We start from the raw sequence: 27,358 nt of genomic DNA, 5'->3' as shown, positions 1-27,358 counted from the left end.
TGTCTGATTTTGTCAGCTTTGGGCATAGCAGGGTTGATGCGACGGCAGAGGTCGACAATATCTTCAGTGTAGGACGTAAAGTTCTCGACGGATTGCTGGGCGTGACCGCGTGACTGCATAACTTGCGAACAGCAGGTTCGCTGAAGACTTCCGCGAAGCTCGTTTTAACAGACGACCAGTTGGCAACATCAGCTTCGTGGATGTGGATCCACAGCTGTGCAACACCCGCCAGGTAAAAGGTGACGTTGCTGAGTTTGTCGCTGTCATCCCATTTATTGTGGGCACTCATCTGCTCATACAAAGTGAGCCAGTCCTCGACGTCGTGCTCGTCGCTGCCGTTGAAAATGACAGGGTCTAACTGTCTTAATACTCCGGAGCAGGCGACCACCGGTGGTGAGGTAGCGCCTTGCAGTGGCATGTCACCAGGCATGGCCAAGACGGGGGCAGAGTCCGGGTACAGAGTTCCAAGATGAAAAAGAGAGCCAGCACGCTCCACCAATTGATAGTGCACGTTTAAGATTATGTGCTCTCGACGTTTTATATGAATACACAGACAGAGACAACGGCCAAATGGGGTAAGCGCAAGCACCACCAACAACAACCATCTTTCTCCTTTTCATCTTCTGGCACCCGTATTTCTCACTACAAAATAAATAAATAAATAAATAAATAAATAAATAAATAAAATTACCATTTGAAGCATGTCTTGTGTGGCAAGCCGGTAGACTATAGATAGACTTAAAAGAAAATGGAGATTATTGCAGTGTTTACTAATATTTAAATTTGTGCAACGGTTAAAATGATAGTATATGGATATCTTGGAATACATCAATAGGGCAACTCAAGTGGAAGGATGTTAAACACAGTGCTCGATTCTGTAGTTGATGCAGTGGAGGAAAGTATGTTGTGTTTCTGGCAATCCAGGATTCTCTGCAGTAGTTGAGGTGCCAGTGCTATAAAGTAAAGTACAATGTCCTTGGCAAGCTGTCCAGGAAGTAGGAATGGGCTCTGGTTATTGTGTAACACCTAAACGCATACACGCATCTAATAACTTGGACTAATTCTCCACTAGCAAGCTTTCCATGTTCCCCATCAGCTTCTGTTGTTTCTTCCATTTAAACTTTGTGTAACCGTGGACAAAGGGCAGCAGTTGTGATTCAGTCTGTGCCTGCACAGTGTGCCAGTGCACCAAGCTGTCTCTCCCTGCATATGCAACCCGTGGTTCATCTTGCAACCATGGGCCCTTGCAGCAGAGCTTCTGGTACATGTCTAGATCAGTCCACCAGGTGGCTGCAAGCCACCCCTCTGCCTCACACTGGCACCAACTGCAGCATCCGTCCTGCCCCGCAACAATCACCATGGGTGGCAATTCAAGTCTCCTCTCTTTGGGGAACTCTTTCACATGCTTAGGGCAACTCAATATTACACACTGCAGTGTAGCATGCCAGTAGGCTCATGGAACCTGAATCTGCACTCGTCATGTATGGAACACCGTCACAGTTGGTGGTGTGCCTCCCAGTAACTCTCCTAGGCATATACTGTGCGCTGGAATTGGATTTCGGCTGCTGCAATGTAGAGTTGGCCTATGGCACCCTCTCCATTTGCACCAAAACTTTTCACAATAACGACACCGTCTCCTGTCGCCACATCAAGCTATTTGAGATGTCATCTGCAACTTGGAGCTGCCCCCTGCCAGTCCCGGTCTGTCTCAGAGTGGGCACCACCACTCACCTTGCTCAAGCAACATACTTTTTTGGGTGCTATGGACCTGGCTCTTCCACCCTATATTCTCATTACCTCGGGACATTCCCCGTCCTTGGCCACCGCAACATTGTTTCCGTCATAGATGTCAGCGGCAAGACTGACATTGTCACTCTCAAATGGCTGAAATCTGCCTTTCTCTGCCACCAGTCAGTGTCAAAACCATCAACGCTCTTTCCTCCATCACCACACAGTAGGGCGTTCCTTATTTGTCTGCAGCCTTGGCATACTCTGGAGGCAGCAGTGTGATTGTTGTGTTGCTAAATGTCCAATACTTCTTTTATGCATGTGTGCACGTATGTATGCATTCATATGTGTGCGCATGTGTGTTCACACACATTTAAGGTAACAATATGTGCGCATAATTCAAAAAATGTTTTCTTCTCATGTAAACACTCAGTGTGGTAATGAAAAGGGGTCCGACAAATGAGTGTCACAGTACCTTGAGCACCTTGACACGATTATTGCATTTCATGATTGGATTGGACAATGCCCAGGGAGCATGCTTTGCTCGTGTTGTTTTCAGTCAGATTAGCTGCTGTGGATCGCATGTCTTGTCCACCACAGGATGTTCCTTAGCAGGTCCCATTGTGCAGCAGATTGGGTGGACAGCGATGAAAAAGGAGGCATGATGATGAGCACAGCTGAAGGTTGTCTTCTTGGGGGCATTCGAGTGTGTGGGCGGCGACAGGGAAGAAACGGGGGGCGAACGACACTTGCATCATGCCTCGCATCTGTCCCTCTTTCTTCCAACTTTTCTTTTGGACACCGAAGGGGATGCAGGGAAAGGACACACACACATACAATACGCCGGGCTAGTTGGTCCCATGAGGAGTACATTATGACTGCCGGACAAGACGAGAACAAAAAAAATGGGAAAGGGAGCTTGTCGCTGCCTTGTCTTGTGCTACCGCACTCGTAAAGAGACCCGACCAATTTGCACAAGAAGTCTTTTTGTTTTTCTTGGTTTTGTTTTATATGTTAGTTACCACTGGTGCTAAACAAATTATTGGATGCTCACATTAATATTCACACAAATATTTAAGCTCTGCAAGAATTCTTTTTTTATATAAGGTAGCCACTCCTGTGTAACTTTCAGCAGTCCAAAATGTTATTCATCTGCATTTATGAACAATGTTCTTTTTTACTGTACACCAACTATACAAATATAGTTGCACTATTTGCTTTCTAGACTTCAATCGCATATTTGCTTTGTTCGCTTTTTCTCTGCCTACTGTACAAGCGAATATGCAGTATTTATTTATCTCTTATTATGCACTAAACAAGTTCAAATGCATTTCCTCTGTCATTCACTGTGAAAGAGCTAACTGCCACTGCTTCTGTAAAAAAATGGGTGAACCTTGCGAAATGATTTTGCCTTTTTTTTCACCACGTTCATCATATTGTACAATAAAACCTTGGTATTACATATTCGCTTAATAAGTAATTCCGGTTTGAATATAGTCACAATGAATCCCCCGCCCTGTTGCCATTGAACCTAATGTATTGGCTGGCCGCTTAAGCCATAGTTGCTTAATGCATGTCAAATGATCAGTGCATAGTACTTAATTTTCCGGCACGCACAAGCATGGAATCAGCTAAATGTTGTGTGCACCAACCATAGCTAGCGAAATTGTGGTGCACAGACCTTTCCCGGACTGCAGTCACTACCGATAGTGATGTCTGAACATGGTAGCGTTTCCTACTCCCATAGCTTCTAGCGCTTCCATGCTGTCATCATAGATGACAGCGTGGATGATGGCCCTTCCACATTTGACGCAGATAGTGCATTGACTGTCGTGAGGGCATTCGCAGAAAAGTGGGGCCTGATGGAGAAACTGGCTCATGGCCTTGCCGAGTTTGCACATGCCGTCGTCGCTGTGAGGCTGCCATGGCGGCAAATGGAAATGCCAGATTTTTTGCTGCCTGCTCACTAATAAAACCTGTCTCTGTGTGTGTATGGGTGACAGTTAAGACGTAGTGCTCTTGCTGGCAAGTCTACAGCTGCTCATCTGCCATTGTCGGTTACATTGCTTAGTGCATACCTGATCCATGTTCCCCACCAACTGCATATTAACAAGTTTTTACTGTCTTGTTATTTGGCAAACGCTTGCTTGTTCTTTGTGCTTGTGTTGCTCACTTGACTCCCCCATTTAAACAAGTTTCAGTATCGCTCGTTGTGTTCATGTGTGCTTTCTGTCATGATGATAAGAAGCCAAAAAACAAAGACACCAAGGACAACACTGGGGAAATTACTTGTACTGACTAACTGACATAAAGAAATTATAAATTAAGGGAACTGAAAGTGGATGAACAAACAACCTGCCGCAGTTGTGCGATGTTCTATCAATTGAGCTACCGTGGCGCCATCCTTCCGCCAACCACTTTCTGGGGTATTTATGTGTTACTACTAGAACTAACCCTGGGATTGTTAGCCAGTGCCACCACACACAAACCTTGGCGGTGGATGTGGAACATCCTTTCTGCCACAGGCGTCACGAGTACATGATCTTTTTTGGCAAAGGCAACTGGTCAATAAACCTATACGGGCTACCTGAAGGCATCAATGTTGCCAGATTTGAGACCCTCATTATGTAAATAATGAGAAGAAAGGGGGTTAACCGAGGAGCCCGATTTTCATTAATCATATCATAAGAAGCCAACAAACAAAGACAACAAGGACAACACAGGGAAAATTACTTGTGCTGACTAACTGACATACAAAAATGATAAATTAATGGAATTGATAGTGAATTAAACAGCCATGGCGGCCGCATTTCGATGGGGTGAAATGCGAAAACAACCGTGCACTTAGATTTAGGTGCACGTTAAAGAACCCCAGGCGGTCGAAATTTCCGGAGTCCTCCGCTACGACGTGCCTCATAATCAGAAAGTGGTTTTGGCACGTAAAACCCCATAATTTATTCATCATCATCATCATCAGCCTGGTTACGCCCACTGCAGGGCAAAGGCCTCTCCCATACTTCTCCAACAACCCCGGTCATGTACTAATTGTACTTGATTTCAACTAAGATGTCATTAACTCGCGTTTGTTCCCTCACTTTAGTTTTCTGCATATTAATTTTTAGACCCACTCTTCTGCTTTGCCTCTCCAGGTCAGTGAGCATGCATTGCAATTGGTCCCCTGAGTTACTAAGCAAGGCAATATCATCAGCGAATCGCAAGTTACTAAGGTATTCTCCATTAACTTTTATCCCCAATTGGATGAAAAAAACAACCTGCCGCAGGCGGCGAACGATCCCACGTTTTCGCATTACGCGTGCGATGCTTTACAAGTAATTTCCCCTGTGTTTTTCTTGGTGTTTGTTGGCTTCTGATGATTTTATTAATAAAAATCGGGCCTCTCTGTTAACCCCTTTCTTCTCATTCATTACATAACGAGGGTCTCGAATCCGGCAACATTGATGCCTTCAGCTAGCATGTGTGGCTTTATTGACCAGTTGCCTTCACACAAAAAGATCACGTTCTCGTGACGCCGGAGGCAGAAAGGATGTTTCACATCCACCGCCAATGTTTGTGAGTGGTGGCGCTGGCTAACACTCCCAGGGTTAGTTCTAGTAGTAACACATAAATACCCCAGAAAGTGGATGGGAAGACGGCGCCGCGGTAGCTCAATTAGTAGAGAATCGCATGCATAATGCGAAGATGTGGGATCGTTCCCCATCTGCAACAGGTTGTTTTTTCATCCACTTTCAATTGCACTAATTTATAATTTCTTTATGTCAATTAGTCAGTACAAGTAATTTCCCTCGCGTTGTCCTTGGTGTCTTTGTTTGTTGGCTTCTTATGATATGATTAATAAAAATCGGGCCCCTCGGTTAACCCCTTTCTTCTCGTTTTGTCATGATGGTATCTTCAGTGCTGGTGAGTGACTGTACTGCTTTTTCTCTTGTTTTTTGCAGGCAGTACGGTGATTCAGATGGCATCAGTATGGAGAAAGAGTATGCTCACGGTAGGTTCAGCAGACAACTGTCACTTGTGTAAAAGAAATGTCAGCTAAAGAAGCAACTTGACTGCATTTTCTCTGAAAAACTAAGTTGGCACCACCTCATAGGCATGGGCATGGCCATTTTCATGATTTTTAATGTGTCACAATCACTTGTAGATTTTCTGACTACAGTCGGCCCTCGCAATGAAGTTGCATTTCGCATAGAAATAACTTCATTATATTCTATATATACTATAAGCAAACGTGCTGATATTTGCAAAATATTGCTGATTTTAGATTTACTCTATATTTGATGACTCACTGTGTGTGTTTTTTTTATATCAGAGCTTAACTTTTTTTCGTGTTGACACTACAGATGACTTATTTTATAAAAAGTAAGGATAAAGCATAATTATAGTTATAAACAATTTTTGGGGGGGCAGTATCTTGTGTGGTCTCGACTGTAGCACTAATTTGGCTTCGTAGCACTAGTCATAAAGGGTAAGTACTGCCAATAACCTAATACCCTGACCAGTTAGTGAAACAGCACTCTGATCACTGTTGAGGACTGGATTACTGTATGTGGTTGTCAATTTGAGGCATCTTCTAAGTTTACGGAAGTGCAGTCTACGGATTTCTTGAAATATTTTATATATGGTTGTTAGACAAAGTATTTCACTTGTCTTGCACTATTTTCAAGCAAACCAAGGTCCTTATTGTGCTTAAGAAAGCTAGCTTGTCTTTCACCGAAATTCATCACTTCGTGCTGCTTGAGACCCTGGTCTCTGCAGAAGGTGGCATAACCAGTACACTACCGCATTTACTCGCATAATGATCACACCTCGGAATTTGGTCATCAAAATTCGATTTTCTTTTCTTTACCATGTAATGATTGCACCCTGAACTTGTCACAGCTATATGTCATGTGCCACGTCTAGCTAATGATGATCGCGCTTACCATCTGTCGAATGCTATGCAAACGACTCTTGGAAGACATACCAAGCGGTCTGCACGCACCCAACATTCTTAAGCAGATGCCCCATTTCATTGCTTCCATCACTTTCCGCTCTTCCATGAAGAAAAAAGCTACAACCGAACTTGCCTCGGCTTTATTATTTGTAGGCTTCATAATGGTTTTGATCAACAACAACATAAAGGGCGCCTTTCGATTCTTCTCATCTGCACTCGTGGACATGCAACAAATAGCGGCCACGTTTACACTGATACGTTAGAAGTGCACCCCATTCATATGCCCACGCTTGTAACGCAGCTGAGATATTCACCCACCCTTAGCGGAAACGTGCCTTATTAGGATAGCAGTGAAGAAATGCTGCAGTTTCCGCAGTATGCCCGCCATGTATTTCTATGTCACTGGCAGCTAAGCGTGCCCATCTCTGTTTCTGTCCCCTCAAAGTGGACGTGGCTATGTTATTGCCGCAAACTTGCCGATATTAACAATATTATTCATTACTGATACGGAAGAAAATGTTTCAATGCGCATAATGTACTCACGAGAAGAAAAATAATCGCGTTTGGCATGTTCGGCTTGCTCCGCCGGACACCATTTTTGTTTTGGTGTCCCACACTGACAGTGGCAGCTGCCTGCTTGTCATCCCGCAGCAAATGTGGGTTGAAAGAAGAAAATGTTTCTTTTTGTGGGAAATTTAACCCGCGTAATGATGGCACCCCTGAATTTGCGCCAATTTTTTTGACAAAAAAGTGCAATCATTATGCAAGTAAATACAGTATGTCTTGGTATGCCAGAACAATATGCCCTTATGGTAGTTCATTGCCATGTTGTAAAAAAAGAACAGACACACACACACACACAGAGAGTTAAACCTCGATATACCACACTTCAGTGTAAAAAATTTTCAGTATAACGAAGTACTTCACTTGTCATAATCTCTTGTCCATAGAACATCATGTATTTAGAACCTCAATATAACAAAGTGTGTTTGCATGCAATTTCAGTGTAACAAAATTTCACTGCCACCGCAAAGGAATGCCGAGACAATAAATGGGAACTTCCGTGGATGCAGGTGGTCAAATTATTGAATTATAAGCACCTGCTTGCAAACGCGCCCCTCAAATAATGTGTCGTACAACAACAGGGATCGCCAAAGTGGAGCCACATCATGTTCCGTATAAAGTTCAAATGCGATAAGATCCTGTCGCGCATTGTGTGCTTCGGGTCGAATGAAAGTGTGCGAAGGTGAGACAAGAGAGATGGTGGCTTCACAAGTGGCGCCTTCCCGACCGAGCACAGGGAAAGACGGGGAGGGGAGCAAGCTCGCGGTAACGCAATCAAGCGCGCAGGAGGGGCCGGGATAAGGTGGCGCACGTCTCGGCCGTGGCTGCACATGGCTGTAAGCACAGCTTAGCGCATACGCAACCGTGCACCATGCTTTAGAAGTAAAGTGCCGCATGTGCAAAGAGTGAGCGTGCCAAGACGGCGTGACATCATGTAAGCTGTCTTCCTGTACGTTTAGTATTGGAGGCTGCGTAATCTCAAGTTTCAGTGACTCGTTGGAGCGAGAGGCAGACGAATAATTCGCTTTCCGTTCCTGGCACTTTTCATGATGTCGTCATCCCACTGCGGGCGACGCTATCAAGCACGGGAGTGGAGTGCACACAAAACCGCGGCTGGCTTCACTTCGTACCACCGATGTGAAGATGTCGTTAATGTGGCAAAAAAACGTATTATTCATCACCAGTCTGTCAAATGCATCAAAATGAATAGCTTTCTCATTCTAATTTCCTTTTTTCGATTGCCCGAAAATTCAGAAAATGTAAGAAAAATTTAATAGCGACTGTACTTATTTTAATTAATGGTCGAATTTCAGTACAATGAAATTTCAATATAACGAAGCAAATTACCAATTTTTCTGACTTTCTTATATCAAAGTTTAACTGTGTATGTGTATATATATATATATTGTGAGCATTATTCATACGCTCTATATTATTTTCTGTACATACTCATCATCACCGTTTTGGCACATGGTGGTGGGGCTCTCACTCGGGAGAATAAAGAAAAGACTGGCTGCCTAAACCTTGTCTCACAAGTAGTGGAGTGTGCTGTCCGGTTCCTTCGTCCTCTCGCTCCTGGTCTTTCTCCAGCTTCACCTACGCTACATCTCTGGAGCTCCGCTCGGGTCGCCGCCTCTACCAACTGCACTCGACCATGTCCCAAGACCAGCAGGCCAATACTACAACATCCACCTTGCCTGTTCCTGCGAGAACCCCTTCTTGGATGGTCACCACCCCTCAGAAGGATCCACCGGTGTTTGCTGAACTTCCAGATGATGACATTGAAAACTGGTTGGAGCTATTTGAGCACGTGAGTGACTTTAACCACTGGAATGAATCTGCAAAACTTGCTCACGTCGCCTTCTACCTAACCGGCATCGTGGAAACTTGGCTTTACAATCATGAGCTCGATTTTGTCATCTGGAGCACCTGTGTCACCCCCTATGTCACATTTTCGCGAACTCATCTGTCCACTCTGATATCGCCAAGAAGAAGCTTGCTGAGCGTGTTCAACACTCGGGCGAGTTGTACACTTCGTACATAGAGGATGTCCTCGCCCTCTGCCGCCGCGTGAACACCTCGATGGCTGAGAGTGACCGTGTGTGCCACCTGCTTAAGGGTATTGGGACTGTGGCATTATTGCTCTTGTAGTGTTGAACCCCACTACCGTCACAGACATCATCAGTACATGTCAGCGTCTTGATGAGCTTCATTTGCTCTGCTTACACCGAGATATCTGATTTCAAGGCGTCCAACGACAGCGAGCTACGTGCCTTGATTTGCTTCGTCAACCCCTCCTGAGGTCCATATGACGCCTCCTGGTGGCAGCCTACGCCATATCGTGAGGGAAGAGATAGCTGCCATGACCTGCCCGCAAGTCCCGAGCCCACACCCTATCCCGACGCCAACTTACGCTCAGGTTGCCTCTATAGTGCCCCCCTCCCAGCAGCCACCACAACAGGCACCTGCACTGCTCAGGTTCCTGAATCCTATCACTACAAGATCACCACCTCTTCCGTCTTACAACGCCTGGAGCCCACCTCAACCGGTTTGCTACTCTTGAGGCATCTGTGGCTACGTTGCCGACACTGTCCGCAAGATGAAAGGCATGGCTATGACAGGTTTGAAAGGGATGAGTTTTCTGTCCCTGTACCACAACATCAGCATTCTTACTACGATTATTATCCACAATGTTCCCCATCTCCACAGGAATTCAATGCTGCCGGCTCATTGCATTTCGCGCGTCGTCACTCTCCATCACCGATGCACCGCTTGTCTCCCCTTTCTTTGACCGCTTACTTCGCCGTCTGATCACTGCCCGTAAAACAAAATGGTGCAACTTCAGGAGGGAAAGCTGCATCCTTTAGACAACATGAAACTCCTCTGGTGCGCCCGTCAAATGTACTTTTGGTGTGTGTTGAAGGTGGTCCGAACCGAAGCCTTGGTTGACACAGGTGCATCGCTTTCCGTTATTAGTAATGACTTGTGTTCTCGATTGCAAAAAGTGAAGACACCGTAATGGCCCTCCCCTTCGTTGTGCTAATGCAGTTCTTGTTCAGCCCTCAAGTGTTTGCACTGGGCATGTTTTCATTAATGGCATCCTTCACCACTTTCAGTTTGTCGTGCTATCTTCGTGCACTTACTTGATGATTTTGGGATGGGACTTCCTGTCCTCCGCCTCAGCTTTCATCTCTTGCCGTCAGTGAACTATTCATAATGCGGGCACTGAATCTTCGTCCGCTGTCAATGCTCACAGCCCACATTTCGTCACGCCTACCAACTGTTTCATTCCCGCGAGCAATGAGCATATTCTCACACGGACTTCAGACACTATTGTTAATGGTGATGTGTTCCTTGCGCCGAGCGATTGCTGCATTTCTGGTGGGCTTAGCCTTACTCCTATCCTGGTGTGGTTTCAGGACGGTAGAGCGTTTGTCACTGTTCGTAACCCTACTTCTTTGCCAATTGTGCTGTCCAAGGGCACCACTGTGACTTGCTTTATTGACACCGAACCTCTTTCGCTGCTACCGCTTCACATTGAATCACCACCTTTGTCTACCACAGCTGATGATCATGCTGCTGCCACTGCTTTAACGGCCACGATAAATCCCAATCTGATGGCTGCACAGAAAGAAGACCTTTTGGCACTCCTGCACAAACACAGTGCCTTATTTGACGTTCACTCCAAGCTTCTGAGGTGCACTTCCGTCGCAGTACATCGTATCGAAACCGAAGGCGGGCTTGATTGTACACTGCCACCCATATCGCGTGTCCTCTGCAGAACGAAAAATCATTGCAGATAACGTTGATGACATGCTCAAAAGACACATCATTTGGCCATCGTCCAGTTCTTGGTCATCTCCTGTTGTGTTGGTTTGGAAGAAAGACGGCTCTGTATGATTTTGCATTGATTATCGAGCCCTTAATAAGATCACGCGCAAAGACGCATATCCATTGCCAAGAATCGATGATGCCATTGACTCCCTCCAGGGTGCGGAATATTTCTCAAGTCTAGACCTCCGATCCGGGTACTGGCAAATCCCCTTGCACAAAGCGGACAAGGATAAGACAGCCTTTGCAACACCAGACGGACTTTATGAGTTCAACGTCATGCACTTCGGTTTATATAATGCTCCTGCAACATTTGAACGCATAATCGACACAGTTTTACATGGCCTTAAGTGGAAGACCTATCTGTGCTATTTAGATGACATCGTTGCTTTTTTTACAACATTTCGTCAGCACTTTGAGCATTCGGACGATGTTTTCACATGCATTTCCAACGCTGGACTTCAACTCAACACAAAGAAATGCCATTTTGCCAGAAAGAACATCAAAATGTTGGGCCACCTTATCTGTAACGATGGCGTTCGACCAGATCCCAACAAGGTTGCTGCCGTGCTTCGCTTCCCTCGCCCTGAAAATCAAAAACAATTGAGTAGCTTCCGCCGCTTCATCAGTCATTTTGCTGCCATGGCGTCGCTGCTGAACAAGTTGCTCACATCAGGCACTGCTTTCCCTTGAACAGACGACTGCGAACTTTCTTTCCAAGCCCTCAAGCAAGCATTAACCACCGACCCTGTCCTCTGTCACTTCGATGAGAACACACCAACTTGTTTGCACACCGGCACTAGTGGCCATGGGATCGATGCTGTCCTTTTACAGCATGATACCACCACACGAGAGAAAGTTGTTGCCTATGACAGTCGTGCATTAACGGCTGCCAAAAATAACTACTCGATCACAGAGCAGGAATGTTTCACAGTAGTTCGGGCCATTCAAAAGTTTTGACTCTATCTTTATAGACGCCACTTTACATTCATAACTGACCACGGTGCCTTATGCTGGTTGTCATCTATTAAAAATTCGTCTGGACACCTTGGTCGCTGGGTAGTCTGCCTACAAGAGTACGATTTTGACGTTGTCTACAAGTCTGGGAAAAAGCATCAAGATGCCGATGCTTTCTCTCGCTGCCCCCTGCCACTACATCTTCGAGTACGTCTCTCCATTGCTCGCCACTTGATGATGAGACTAAGTCTCCACTCCCATTATTACCTCTAGTGGTTACTGGGACGTTATCTTCCAATTGCATCCCTCAGCTCGCCTCGTGTCAATGTTCTGATCCCTACTGCAACAGCATTATCCAACGCCTGTGCGGAACTACTACTGCACCAAATGCCAGATTACGTTGACAACTGTGACTATTTAAGCTCGACAACAATGTGCTGCACCACTAGATTTACAACTTTGACAGACACCACTGGGTACCTGTTCTTCCATGTTTGCTGCGCACACAAGCCCTTGAAGCCTTTCACAACGACCCATCTGCTGGCCATTTGGGTTTCCACAAACATACCACCACGTTAGGAGCCGTTTCTTTTGGCCAGGCATGTCTACCTTTGTGGCCAAGTATGTCGCTTCTTGCGCCCAGTGTCAACAGCGGAAACAACCGACTTTGCCTCCTGCTGGCCTTTCACAGCCCATCCCATGTCCCGAGACACCCTTTGCCATCGTTGGGATAGACCTAGTCGGCCCTCTGCCCATAACACTGGCAGGTCATCGATGGATCGTGGCAGCTGTTGACGAGCTCACACGTTACACAGAGACCGCTCCTCTACGCTCTAGTTTGGCCTCAGAGGTTGCCACCTGCTTTATGGGTGCCATTGTGCTGTGTCATGGTGCACGTCGTGTACTGTTAAGTGACCGCAGCAAGACTTTCATGTCAACAATGATCGAAGAAGTACTCGGATCTTGTGGCACAGTTCATAAGACGACATCTGCATATCACTCCCAAACAAATGGGGGAGGTGGGGATCAGAGCTCACCTTCTTGTTCTTTGACCTAGAGCAAAGAAATTTGCCAGCCACACTCAAAAGTGTCTGAAATAAAGAAATATGCAGTTTCATTACGATACCTTAACTAGTTCTCAAGTTACAAAATGTTACATGTGTTCCGCTTGTGGAAAACCTGGCACTGTAACGAAACATGCCAGGAAGCTTCCAGTAGTGTTAATCTTTGGCCAAAAGAGCACTACAGGGTGTAACAGTTCCAAAAATTTTTTAACTCACTGCTTTATTATTTTTTTTATACAGAACATCTTCATTTTTATTAGTTGAACCAGAACTTGTTATTCACAAATTAGCATGCAGAAAAAAAACTTAAGCCCTCAGCCAGATATTGAAGACTGTCATACCCTCAAGCACACTTCAGTGAATACATAAAAACAAACAGGATCAAAATTGGACCAGGCATTCCAATGCTACCCTTTCCACAGACAATGCAGAAGACCCAAAACACACTTGAGAAAACGTCTCTCAAAGTTCTTGGAGCAGTTCACATTTCACAAAATGCACCAGGATTGTAGTTTTTCCTGTCTTTGCTTACAGGCGACTTTTTGGGTCTCTGCCCTTTGATTTGCAGTTCGAGGCGTCGATGTGCGAAGTACCTAGCCGCTCAGTCAGAGGTGCCGTTGCGCGAAATGCCTCGTCGCGGGGTCGAGGAGCCGACGCGCGAAATGCCTAGACGCGTAGTCAGAGGTGCTGATGCGCGAGATGCCTAGTCACGGGCTCGAGGAGTCGATACTTGATGTGCTTAGTTGTGCAGTCCGAGGTGCCGACGCACGGAATTAGTAGCCGCGGGCTCGAGGAGTCTACATTCGATGTGCTTAGTCGTGCAGTCTGAGGTGCCGATGCGCGAAATAACTACGTAGTCGCGGGCTCGAGGAGTCGACACTCAATGTACGTAGTCACGCAGTCGGAGGCGCCGATGCACAAAATGCTTTGGCGAGGGTCCGAGATGTCCGCGCGTGATGTGCTTGATCGCCGAGTTGGAGACTCCTATGCACGAAATGCTTAGCGGCGGGTCTGAAGATTGTGTGCGCGATGTGCTTGGTCACGAATTCCGAAACACCAAGCGCTGAAAGGCTTAGCCGTGTGTCCGGATTCCGGGCGTGAATCTTGGTCGCAATGTCCGCGTCGCTAATGCTCGGTATGCTTAGCAGCTTATGTTTGGTCTGAGACATCCACAAACATAAGGATCGACCACGCTACTGCCACGTCTGCGCAGTGCCCGTTTTGAGACATTGAGATTACGGCAAGGGGAAACTTCCAATCGAGACTCGCGAGATGCAAGGAGCCGAGCAGACGACGCGAGCGCCGGACCAATGGCGAACTGCGTTGGAGTCATGTGGCGGGCGCGGCCAATCGCAGACTCCGGCACGACCTTCAATCATTTGCTTTTTGCATAGAGTTTCATATTAGTATAACTACAGGAAAATCTGGCACTGCGATCGTTCAGCCCATAGAGTTTCTCACTATAACACCTAGAGGGAAATCTGGCGCCACCGTCTATGGGAGTTTCTTAAGGGGGCACCGTGCCGTCATGGGAATTACGGTATATGTGTCTGCGAGGCTCGTGTTGGCTGGTTTTGTACGAGCCTTCGTCTAAAACGTGGATATGGCTACACAGATAACGCATTCTCAAAGTAAAATCTTCATAAAATGTTTCCATTCACACATATTACATCTTTACTCACCTACAATGCATGACCAAGCGAAGAAAAGCAAGAACAGACAACCAACTGTTTCAAAGCGATCGCGAATCTTGTCGTCTGTCCTCCAACTTTAGCGGCCCGCTGATACTTTCTGCGTAACATATAGTCGTACACGCAATAACAAATTATCATTGTTAAACAAAACATGTTGTTGTGTAATAATAAAGCTAAAACAGCTTTTCGTGCTGTTTTAGTAGAAAATGAATCATTGCGACAGATGGAACGGTGCTTGCCAAGCGCGCCTTCAAGGTGTCCTGTCTCCGAGAACGATGCCAATCTGAAGCCACAATATACCGGCACTCCCACGCATACAACAGTGCAGCAGCGCCAGATTTCCCTCTAGGTAATGTAGTGAGAAACTCTGGGGTTCAGCCATCATGGGAATGATGGGAAGTACAGGCTATGGATTGGCATTCTGTTGACTGGCGAACTAGTCTACAAGTATTTTTTGGCAGTTTTGGTTTCGTTTCAAGAGCGATTGCTATAACTTGCAGTGGGACAATGTAACGCAAAGCTTTCTGCCTTTGTTATGTTGCTCAAAGTGGTGATAGTGCGCTGAGCCAGCGGCTGGGACGATGTTCGTGTCGCTTTGTAGTGTCAAAGCTCTGACAAGAAAGTGACGGCATCGTAAACATTGACAGAACATGTTTTGACTGTTTGGACCTTGGTTTAATTGTTAAATGTGTTAGGTTGGTGCTGTAGCGTTACATGCTTGATAAAACTTCAGCATAGGAAAAAGAAGGTACTACTAATACAAGACATAGACAGTTGTACTTCTAGTGGCTTGAGAATCAAATTTTATTGAGGGCTTCATTATGCATTGCTTGTTTATGTGCTCGTTGAAATGCGTGTTTTAGCACTTTGAGAACACAAACTTACTTGTGGTAGGAAAGGTTGCTGCTTCCTGGCTGTAGTCCAGTGTCGCAAAATGGGTAAGTGCAAAGCCATGCCATAATGCTTCGGAAGCAGTACGTCAATATAAAATATAACAAAGCATACTCGTAGGAGGCCACAAGCATCCTAGCCAGCACTCTAGCAGATGTGCTTAAAAGTACTAGATGTTCAGCAATCGTGAGAGCCGGCGCAGCCTTTCAAAAGAGCGAGAGAGTTCGGAAGTGCCTGTCGTCTGCAAGAAAAGTCTCACGTTTGCAGCGAGCAGGCGTCATAGCAGACGACTCTTGTAGCATTCCTCTCAAGGGCTTAACACTTTCTCCCAATACAACATTTTCATTTCCATAAATACTTGAGTATTTTTATATAAGTACATGCACGGTTGTTATTGCTGTTGTAAAAATAAATAAATCATTAGTCTCTGGCGTTAAATCAAGAACACAATTGCACAAGAATGCATACCCTGGTGTGCCCTGCCAATAAAGCATAGTAAACCGTGCTTCAATCTCAAAGTCATACAAAGTTTATGTAACTAAGTTTATTAGATTTTACGGAATAATATTTGAGTACCGCAAGCAAGTGCCACTAGTCTAAAGATGAAGTCAATCCGAAGCCTGTACTTCCCATCATTCCAATGTAGGTTGAGGCAACGCTCAGGAGAGCCCCCGTAGACACTAGTGCCACATTTCCCTCTAGGGTATTTACTTAGAAGCTTTATGGCTTTTCGTATGCTTGTTTCCGTATGGAGGAGGTAGATGAAATGGCAAATTTGAAGAGGAAGAAATGCGCTATCCAACAAGACCAAAATAGCAGTGCTTGGTTGCACCATTCCGGAGATATTGTGGCTTGAAAAATGTAGTTTTTTCTTTATTTCTCTGAAATTTTTCACCACCTTGGCTGATCAAACAAATTCTTTAGAGCACTTCTACGTGGTTTATAGTGATGATATTTCGGAATCATATAGAAAAGAGTAATAGAAATTGAAAATGTGATATTCAACAATTTGATTTTTTGGCCATTTTTCGCGACGTGAAAGCCACGTCCCCTCTTTTAACAGAGTGATTTCATCACACACTAACAGATATGATATCAATGCATATCGGGCCAAACCATGACAACTGGGACAAACTTTTACATTTTGTGATGTTTGCTCACAACACCGCTATCCAACGAACTATGGGGTACTCACCTTTCTACCTAGTTTACGGCCATTCGCCGACATTCACCATCGAGGCCGCTGTCTTCAATGCCTCAACTAACACCCCGGCCAGTATACCCGAACGGTTTATCTCGAGACTTGAGGAGCGCCGTCATAGTGCTCGCTTCAAGACTGAAGTCAGTCAGCTAGATCGCAAACAATGTTGACATCTCTCGTCGCGACGTCTCCTTTTATCCTGGAGAGGAAATGCTCCTTTGGACGCCCATTCATGCACCCAGTTGGTGTGAGAAGTTTGAATCCCGCTTCCTTGGACCTTACATCATTAATGAATAAACATCCCCCGCGAACTATTGCATTGCTCCCGTAGACGTTTCTTCAGACCATCGTTATCGTGGTTTGGAGATCGTTCACATTTTGCGTCTCAAACTATTCGTTCGGTGTTTCCCTCCTGGCTAAGTCATGGCCTGGCTGGCCGCTTGCGCACGCAGGGAAATTAGTGTGATCATTATTCATACGCTTCATGTTCCTATCTGTGCATACTCATCATCATCATTTTGGGGCCTGGTGGTGGGGCTCTCACTCGGGAGAATAAAGAAGAGACTGGTTGTCTAAACCTTGTCTCACAATATATATATATATATATATATATATATATATATATATATATATATATATATATATATATATATATATATATATATATATATATATATATATGTATGTATGTATGTACGTACGTATGTATGTATGTATGTGCGTACGTATGTATGTATGTTACGTTGGAGAAGTCACATATAAAGATGTATTTACAATATTTACAAGAGAGACAACAATGCATAAACAATATGGCTGTCGAGACCGATTCCACCTCTACATGTCAAATTGTCGTCTTCTGACTGGTGCCACTCCTGATTGTGCCATAATATAACCCCAACCTGTAAAGGCACCATCTCAGTGCTAACGATAAGGGAGGTGAAGTCGCGGCAATATAAGGCTTCAGCCGGAATACACGCACAACGCCTGTGGGAACATGAGTCCAATGGAGCAATCTCATAGTTCACATCGCCAAGCTGACGCAATATCATGTAAGGCCCTGTGTAGCATGGCAGCAGCTTTTCACGCAAGTTGACACATGTCCATAGGAGGACAACGGAGCCATGAGAAAGTCGAATGACCTGACGTCAGCTGTCATACCAGCTCTTCTGCACGGCCTGAGACTTGGTGAGCCGGGCGCCAGTAATCTGGCGTGCAATGCAAGCCTGGGCGAAGACGTCTTGAGCACATTCAGTGGGAGTGTTTCTCGAGGAAGGAAGCAGTGTTTCAAAGGGCAAAGAAGGGTGGTGGCCGAACAGAAGGTAAAAGGGTGAATAGCCGGCAATCTCATGACGGGACAAATTATAGGCGAAGATCATGAAGATGCTGTCCCAATCGCTGTGGTCGTCAGAAATGTACATAGACAGCATTTCTGTCAGCATGTGATTGAGCCGCTCCATCGGTCTGTTTATCTGCAGGTGGTAGGCGATGGCAAGCTTGTGCTCGGCAGAGCAGGAGCGCAGGAGGCCTTCCACCACTCGCGGCAAGAATCAGTGAGGAGCTGCTAGGGTAATGTGTAATGTAATGCCGAGGGTAATGTTACGAAGCCAACGCACTTTGAGAGAGACATTCTGCTTGGAGCAGATGACGAAGAAGGCTGTCCACCATCTTGGTTGCTGCTCTGTACCTCATTGTAAATACACTCTAAATAGCCACGCCTCATGTTGTTTTATGTAACAGTATTTTATTCGTGGTGTATTTTACTAACCCCTCGCTTCTGCTTTCTTTTTGAATAAAGTAAACACTACTCCTGACCATTCAAACTGGATTAAGTAGTTTTTATTTTTTTATTTTTTAACATACTTACTAGGGAGTGACAGCATTAGGTGACATGGTGTGAGCCCGTCTTGACATAAAACTAAAGTTCCGCATCCATAAACATAAAGACAACATATCCATGACATAAACATAAAGTTCTGTATCACTCAGGAAATTTTGCAAGGGCGCTCAAGGAAAACCTGGAAAACTCTGAGAATTTGAAAATTTCAACTTGATAGACACCTTGTTAAGGCAATACTGTTTGACAAGCTGGTGACAGTATGTTCCCTGTACGTACCACCCAAACATCGTTTGCAACTTAGGAAACTTGAAACACTTGTTAATTAGCTCCCTGAGCTATTCATTTTTACAGGTGATCTGCATGCCTGTAATATGCTGTGGGGGGACTTGCACTGCGATGCAAGAGGGTGTACTGTAGAAGACTTCCTTTTATGTTCTGGCGTGGTTCTGCTGAATAAAAAGAACCCAACTTCTATAGTGCCACACATAAGTCATATTCTTCAGTAGACGTAACCATAGCCTCTCCAACCCTAATGCCATACCTTGACTGAATGGTCCTAAGAAACCCTTACGGAAGTGACGACTTCCGTATTGCTTTAAATTTAACAAAACAAGCCGGTTGCCCTCCACAGTTTCCCCAGTGCAAAACTGACTCGCTGAACTGGGAACTGTTTCAAAAGATTACGTATTTACCAGTGGGATGACTTGTTTTCTTTTAATATAGACGATGCTGTGGCATATTTGACAGGTTTTATTATTGGTGCTGCAGAAAAATGCATAAAACAAACTAATGGACTTGCCAATAAGCATTGTATACCTTGGTGGAATGACGAATGTAAAGAGGCGCAGGAGGGCCAGCTTCACGAAGAATGTCATTAATTTCAAGCAGGCAAAATTACCGAGCAGGAGAATGTGTCGACATGCTAAGCAAAACAGTTGGGAAAGGTGCATATGTAGTATATATACTACATATGCACCTCAAATTGCATCGAATTTGGTCTATCTTATGTTGCATTTTTGAGGACTGGTTGATACTTCGCTGATAAATGTTGGTGTCTATATTGAACAAAGCTAGATGTGGTTCCTATAGCTTGAATGAACTCGAGGCCGGCTCTACAATTGGCATTTGTAAATGCAGAAATGCTCAGAAAGGGAGCAGTTAGTCACTAAAAGTCGAACACAGTCCAGCACGGTACATTGGCAAAATATCCGACACGAATGACCTAAGGACATCCGCAGGAGGATAAGAAGTGGATGTTAAAAATTAGTGCAATAATGATATCCACTGGATGTCCCTAGAAAGACTGCTCTTGGACTTGTAGCTTGGGATCTTATCCAGACGTCTGAGGGAGTTTCAGTGCCCATTGGGATCAATTCTTACAAGGATGAGAGTAAGGTATGGAACAGGGGCAACAAAAGACAGGGAAGCACAACTGCTTCCCTTAGTAAATACTCAAGGCTACAGCATGAAAGATCAGGCAAATTTCCTGGGTGAGCATTTTCAAAGTGTTGCTAGTACACCACACTATGCGCCAACTTTCTGAAAGTTCAAGGAGCGAGAGTGCCTTGGACGAAAGTGCACAACAGATAAGCCTTACAACGGTCTGTTTAGCCTCGCTGAATTCAAGGCATCTCTCAGTATTTGCAGCAACTCAGCACCATATGGCGACCAGATCATATATGAAATGATCAAAAACCTGCACTCAGAAACATTAAGCAAACTTTTGTCTCTTTGCATTACCATGTGGGTATCTGAACATATTCCACCTCCTCATGGAAGGAAGCAATCGTTACCCCAATTAAACAAGGTAAGGGCCCCGCGTTAGGCAGCAGTTACAGGCCATTAGAACTAACAAGCTGTATATGCAAGTTATATGAAAAAATAGTAAACTGCCATCTAATCCATTTCTTGGAAAGCAGCCATCTAATTGAATGTGGTTTTAGGGAAGGTAGGTCAACAGTAGACCACCGTGTTTGCATTGAGGCAAACATCAGAGATGCTTATACAGTAGAACATCATTGATACATTCCCGTTACATACGTTTTCCCGACGCCAACGTTCGCAATAGAGAACACAAAAATGACTCATTCGCGCTCATTTTTACCAATTCACACGTTCCCAGAAAACGCACATTTTTGGCACCGATGTTCAGTATGTCACCAAACTGCGATCGTAGGATATGTTTTCCAGCTGCTAGACTCCATGTCAACAAGAAAATGTACGAAACGCGTGCGATTGAGAACTGTATAGCTGCCCACCACAGTAGCTTCACCGCAATACTCATCCGTCCGTCTCACATGAAAACGCCGGCACACAGTCAGTTTCTCATTTCAGTACCAGCAAATCCTCTCCGGGGTCATTGCATGAGGCATTCACAGCTATCACCGCCAATCCTATTGTGATAAGCATCTTTGCATACTCGTTTCAGAGCATGTGGTGTCATCGGAAGCGTAGCGCATGCTTTTAATAGACAATAACCAAAATGCGCTGTCCTTCCCTGCTGCAGACTGCAATTGTATACGCTTTCCAGCCAGCAGATCCCATGTGAACAAGAAAAGGAGTGAGCGGCGCGCACAATCGAGAACAGTATATAGCCGCCCGTCTCGTGTGAAAGCTACGGCGCGCACAGTTTCTTATTCCGGCACCAGCAAATTTTCGCCCAGGTCATCGCATGCCGCATTCACAGCTATCGCCGCCAAACCTATTGCGATAAGCATCTTCACTTATCTGTTTTACGGTGCATGGTGTGTAGTGCCTTTGGTAACATACTGCACACTTTTAGTAGGCGATAGTGCTAACGCACCGTCATTCCCTGCTGCGGGCGACGCGTTGTGGGCATCACTTTTAAGTTAGATGGCATTCAACCCTTATCAAACAGCTGTGTGCATACCAAGTGGAATGGACAGTCAAGCTAATCCTTTCATTGTGCACTGACTGCTGACAGTGTTTTCAGATGCCTGGTAGCTGTCTGTGCTGTGTAGCCGTTGCCTCACATGCTGCATCATGTCACCCCTGACTGTCGTTAGAGCATGGTACAAATAGCTCAAGCACAATGCTAGACCTTGATATTGCTGTTGATGCTTCACCCTTTTGGGTGAAACTGCCAATTTTTTCTCCTCCAGCAATGAATTCGAGGTTTTTTCCAACCATGGGAAACATTAACTGCCTTGACTACAGTAAAAGTTCTCAGCAAATGTTCCAGTGTTTTTCAATAGATGGAATCGCATGGATTTTCAGAGCCAATATCATTCTATTTCATCAAACCACTGATGCTAGATCAATGCTGCAGCCATTCTTCTTTATGTTGAGTGCCTTGTTCAGCATTGTGCTCTTCCCAGTGTGCCATGTGCAGGTTATATTATTTAGCAAAGAAACATGATGCTGCATGTTGTCTAAAATGTTGCCGTAGACATATTGCAACCTGGTGTTTTTTTTTTCAGAGCTTGACTGGAGATCTGAACTTGTGGACTGCACATCCTTGACAAAGGTGTCCTGTGTTAATCCCATGTGAGTGTTGAGTAAGCTCGCTTCATTGGGCATGCAGTATTGTGCAAGATGGAGTGCAGGCAAGGGCAAACTGCCTCGCAGACTTGCTGCCCCTGCAAAGCCAAGCACGTGGCCAAAACACACGAGCTGCATGTCCAGCGACAGCAAATTTCGGCAGGCCTCACAACCAGAAAAGCTTGCCCTAAAATGTGCATAACGCAGTGTCCTGTTTTGCTAGTCAGCATGGTGTTGTGATTTCATTTATAGTGGCTGCATTCATATGGCAACAACACTTCGAGCACTGGTTAGTCTGCTGTGGCGCCTCTGCCTTGGACGCGGACGTTAAGCTCCACTAATTGGGGTAGAGCAGTGCTCATGCCAAGCTAACAGGGATGCACTGGGGGGTTGTGCATGCCACAATCTTTTAACCTTCTAACTAAGCAAGGCGAGATACTCAAAATACAGGTAGACTGGAGTGTTGTCATCTGTCTAGTATTAGGGCCTTGCTTCAAGAATGTGTGATGTAAGTTGAACTTACCATCTGAGCACTTGCCTGCCTCACACAATGCATGGGTAGGAACTCAGATCTCTTCTTTTCTTTTCATATGGCACTCCAGGAAGTTCCCTGTTCATAGTATGGACTTTGTGCTGTCTGAAGTCTACCTCGGCCAGCTACAGCTCTCGGACAGTGCGTTCCAGTTTCATTGTTTTTTTGTAAACCCATCTGACTGTATGCATCACACGCTTGTAAACATGTCAGCAAGATATTGCTCCTCTGTGCATAGCAGAGAACCTGCAACCTCACTCGGGGTGTCGGGTGTGTCGGTGATCTCGGCGTTGCAGCAGAGTACTTTTTCTGGTTTCTTCCAGTTTAAATAGAAAGAACTGAATCCTAAATACAGCAGTGATGTTTTTCATCAACTTCTGTAAGTGTTTACATGTTTGTGTTGTAACACGGTTTAATTACAAAGCCAGAAGGATAAAAAGGCAGGTCTGTTGGTCAAGCGTTGGGCACCAGGAGTGCGAGCTCTATCCTTGAGCGAGGCGTTGATAATGTGCCTGTCTTCTTTGCTACAACTTCCTCCCGGAGAAGCAAGCACCATCCTGGCAACTCAAGGGATGGAGAGGACAACCGGATCATGGTAGGGTTTGAGTCGCTGTGCGTGCACCGTCTCGCTTCCATGGCGCTTGAAGTTAGTGGACGACATGGGCACATTTGGTACGGTCGGCGGTGAATGAGAACAGCATCACCAGTGTTTATCCAATGCTTAACAAGGGACATCTGACCAAGTGGTCGATTGTCAGTGTCAGATATGTCGCAGTAGGAAAGCAAAAGGCGATACAGGGCGGCTGCTTGGTCAGGTGCGAGGTCTGGAGCGACCATGGGACGTAATGGGCCGTCGAGGTTCAAGGCATCCTGTGGGTAATCAGGAGGATCTGGAAACGCGTTGGCTGCAAAGGCAGTGACGTGGTCGTCTGTCACTGACCGGAGCATGGCCACTGCTATGCCTTCAGGTGACACTTGCTTCGTCAAGCCAAAATTGATAACGGGGAGACACATCCGATCAGCGGCAAGGGTTACGACAAAGTGTGGCACAGAGATGTCGCACGCCAGGAGGACATCAAAAATAGGTGCGATGACATCGTCGCCGTCAGGCATAGTTGCCATTGAGGCCAATTCGACGAAGGTTAGGGCTTTTGGAGGTAAGCGAACAAACGCTATAACGCAGGGGGTGTTTGGTTGTTCGGGGCGAACGTCTGCAAGAAGAGGAAGCTATAGGCACAGCGTACCAGTGGCACAGTCGATGAGGGCAGAATGCATCATCAGAAAGTCGAGCCCGAAGATTAGGTCATGAGGGCAACTGGTCAGCACGGTGAACAGGACTGGAACTTGGCGGTCAGCAATTCCTATGCGAGCAGTGCACATAACCCTGACGGCAACAGTGGCACCATTGGCGACGCGTACGGCTCGAGTGATGGCAGGCGTAAGAACTTTCTTGAGGCGACGACATAGGTTAGCACTCATTATAGACACTTGGGCTCCAGTATCAATTGATGCTGTCAACGGAAAACCATCTACGTCTACTTGAATTAGGTTCATGTTGGTGAGGAGCGTCAACGGAGGATTTGGACAGGACGAACATGATGCAGCACTACCTCCAAGAGCTGCACGGCCTAATTTTCCGTCTGTCGGTTTGGTGAGGAAAATCGGCGAACTGGGATGGCGGGGAGCGACGGCGTTGAGGCGACGACGATCGCACGGAGAAGCGGCTGTCAGGGGCATCTGAAGTAGGGTACAGATGGCAAGGTGAATAACGGCGAGCATCGGCGTATGGGTGAGGAGCAGGGAATGAGTGCCAGTACGGCGGTATCCAGGTGGTGCAGCAGTGGCAGGATACATGACCAACGCGGTGGCAGCGGAAGCAGATCGGTTTGTCGTCTGGAGTTCGCCATTTCGGCAGGATTGTGTGATCTGGGAGCGAAATACTGGTCATTAGAGGTTGTGGACATGGGAATGGGTGCCAAATCAGGTTGGGAGACAGAGCAGGCGGTTGGGAGGCCAAGGTTTGCAATTTCTTGCCGCACAACTGCTTGGATAATGGAAATAGTGGGGGCTGCTTGGTCAAAGGTACCTTAAGGGAGTCATGGTTGAAGGGGGGCCAGACTCGCCGCTTCAATCTCATGGCGAATGATACGGGTGGCATTCTCTTGAAATGGTCGTGTGGCGGTAAGAGCGGAGCAAGAGGACGTGGCAGGGGTGTTTGAGAGCCGGGAAAAGTGTGGGACGACGCGGCAGCTTTTGGCTGCCTCGAAGCGGCGGCATTCTTTGACGATGGCATCGACAGTAGAAACATCATCATAGACTGGCAAGTTGAAGGCGTCTTCCGCAATGCCTTTTAGGACATGGCCCACCTTGTCAACCTCGGTCATGTGCTCGTCGACTTTCCGGCAAAGCACGAGCACTTCCTGTATGTAGGAGACATACGATTCGGTCGACTACTGGACACGGATGGCAAGCTCTTTTCGCGCAGCCTGTTGGCAACCTGACAAGTTGCCAAATAGGTCGCGAAGCCTCTCTTTGAAAATCTTCCAGCTGGAGAGCTCGACCTCATGGGTGCAAAACCAGACACGTGGTGTCCCATCCAGATAAAAGATCACATTGGCAAGCATGATGGTAGGGCCCCAGTGGTGCCTTTGGCTAACACACTCATACATGCTGAGCCAGTCATCGATGTCAATGTCATTTTGGGTGGAGAATGTCCCAGGATCACGGAGACTAGGAACCTTAACATACGTTGTGGTAGGCGCCGCAGGTGTAGGTGGCGACGGGGTGGTTCCATCGGAAGCCATGGCTGAGAAGACGACGGTGCAGCCGCTTCGGAGCTCCGTGGCGAGGATGGGGAACGTTCCACCTCCACCACAATGTTACGTGAAGAACAAGTCAATAAGACGAGCAACTATTTACAGGTTATATTTACAACAGCGGTTGCAGCGCTCACCAGTTAGATTCACAGCACGAGCCCAGTTTGTTCTTCCTCCTCTTTTCTCGAATGATGGCACCCACGTGCCTCATTCAAACAAGCAAATATCACACACGTGTAGCAATATCCAGAGCCAGACTAAAGAATCCAGCTGATATGCACTGGTGGATCGGTCGTCATCGTGACGGAACTTTTGCTGCCATCGGTCTTCAATCGTAAAAAAGCTGGTGAGCCAGCGGCATTCCTCAGCGTATCTGGAAGACTCAGACATCAATGTTCACACGGATGAATCAGGTCGGTAATGGAGAATTATATCAAGTGTACAGGAAGGTTCAAGTCCATATACGAGGAAGAATTTATTATTTTTATTTTACAAGTACTGCCAGCCTTGTTACCAGGCCTTGGGCAGGAGTGGGCATTTGGAACAAAACACAAGTATGAAATAAGATGAAACAAGGTAGCAGACACTGAACAAAAATCTGCATAACAAACAGCATAAGATAAATCTTTTCACAATCATGATTTGACGGGTAGAGAAGACGGATGACTGCTATGATGTATTCACAAAGTGCAGAAAGAAAGAAGGAAACCGTTGGACAGTCAACAGTTGTGGCAGGTAATGCGTTCCATTCAGAAATTGTGCGTGGGAAAGAAAATCTTTAAATGTGTTAGTCCTGCAGGAAAAATCCCTAACCTTTTTGTTGTGATAAAAGCGCTTGCAGTGGTGGCTAGTCAGTAGAATATATAATGTTTTATCTATTCCTTAGACTTTCTTCAACCAAATGACCAGGCAGGATTTAGTAAAGGCTACTCAACAATAGGCCATATTCACACTATCAATCAGGTGATAGAGAAATGTGTGGAGTATAACCAACCCTTATATATACCTTTCATTGATTACAAGAAAGCGTTTGATTCAGTCAAAACCTCAGCAGTCATGCAGGCATTACGGAATAAGGGTCTAGGCAAGCCGTGTGTTAAAATACTGAAAGATATCTATAGCGGCTCCACAGCCACCGTAGTCCTCCATAAAGAAAGCAACAAAATCCCAATCAAGGGCGTCAGGCAGGGAGATACGATCTCTCCAATGCTATCGACAGCGTGTTTACATGAGGTATTCAGAGACGTGGATTGGGAAGAATTGGGGATAAGAGTTAATGGAGAATACCTTAGTAACTTGCGATTCGCTGATGATATTGCCTTGCTTAGTACCTCAGGGGACCAATTGCAATGCATGCTCACTGACCTGGAGAGGCAAAGTAGAAAGGTGGGTCCAAAAATGAATATGCAGAAAACTAAAGTAATGTTTAACAGTCTTGGAAGAGAACAGCAGTTTACGATAGGTAGCAAGGCACTGGAAGTGGTGAGGGAATACATCTACTTAGGGCAGGTAGTGACCGCGGATATGGACCATGAGACGAAAATAATTAGAAGAATAAGAATGGGCTGGGATGCGTTTGGATGCGTTTGGCAGGCATTCTCAGATCATAAACATCAGGTTGCCATTATCCCTCAAGAGAAAAGTGTATAACAGCTGTGTCTTACCAGTACTCACCTATGGGGCAGAAACCTGCAGGCTTACGAAAAGGGTTCTACTTAAATTGAGGACGACGCAACGAGCTATGGAAAGAAGAATGATGGGTGTAACGTTAAGAGACAAGAAAAGAGCAGA

At 45.8% G+C, this 27,358-nt stretch overlaps 1 protein-coding gene across 10 annotated transcripts in view; it reads left to right on the top strand.

Moving 5' to 3' along the window:
* The window catches only part of Tmem43 (Transmembrane protein 43), a 183,924-nt gene that overhangs the window by 106,366 nt on the left and 50,200 nt on the right, over positions 1 to 27,358 (top strand). For 7 of the 10 annotated variants that reach the window (XM_075694853.1, XM_075694852.1, XM_075694860.1 and 4 more), the window contains 3 exons: positions 5,685 to 5,734; positions 22,159 to 22,225; positions 22,822 to 22,892. In XM_075694853.1, the coding sequence (XP_075550968.1) occupies positions 5,685 to 5,734; positions 22,159 to 22,225; positions 22,822 to 22,892 (188 nt within the window). The remainder of the gene's footprint in view (positions 1 to 5,684; positions 5,735 to 22,158; positions 22,226 to 22,821; positions 22,893 to 27,358) is intronic. The other 3 variants (XM_075694857.1, XM_075694856.1, XM_075694855.1) reach the window with 1 other exon arrangement.

The sequence above is a fragment of the Dermacentor variabilis genome, chromosome 6, assembly GCF_050947875.1.
Source record: "Dermacentor variabilis isolate Ectoservices chromosome 6, ASM5094787v1, whole genome shotgun sequence".
NCBI lineage: Eukaryota > Metazoa > Arthropoda > Arachnida > Ixodida > Ixodidae > Dermacentor > Dermacentor variabilis.
Note: the sequence above shows the minus strand (reverse complement) of the source record. Positions and strands in the feature narration are given on the sequence as shown.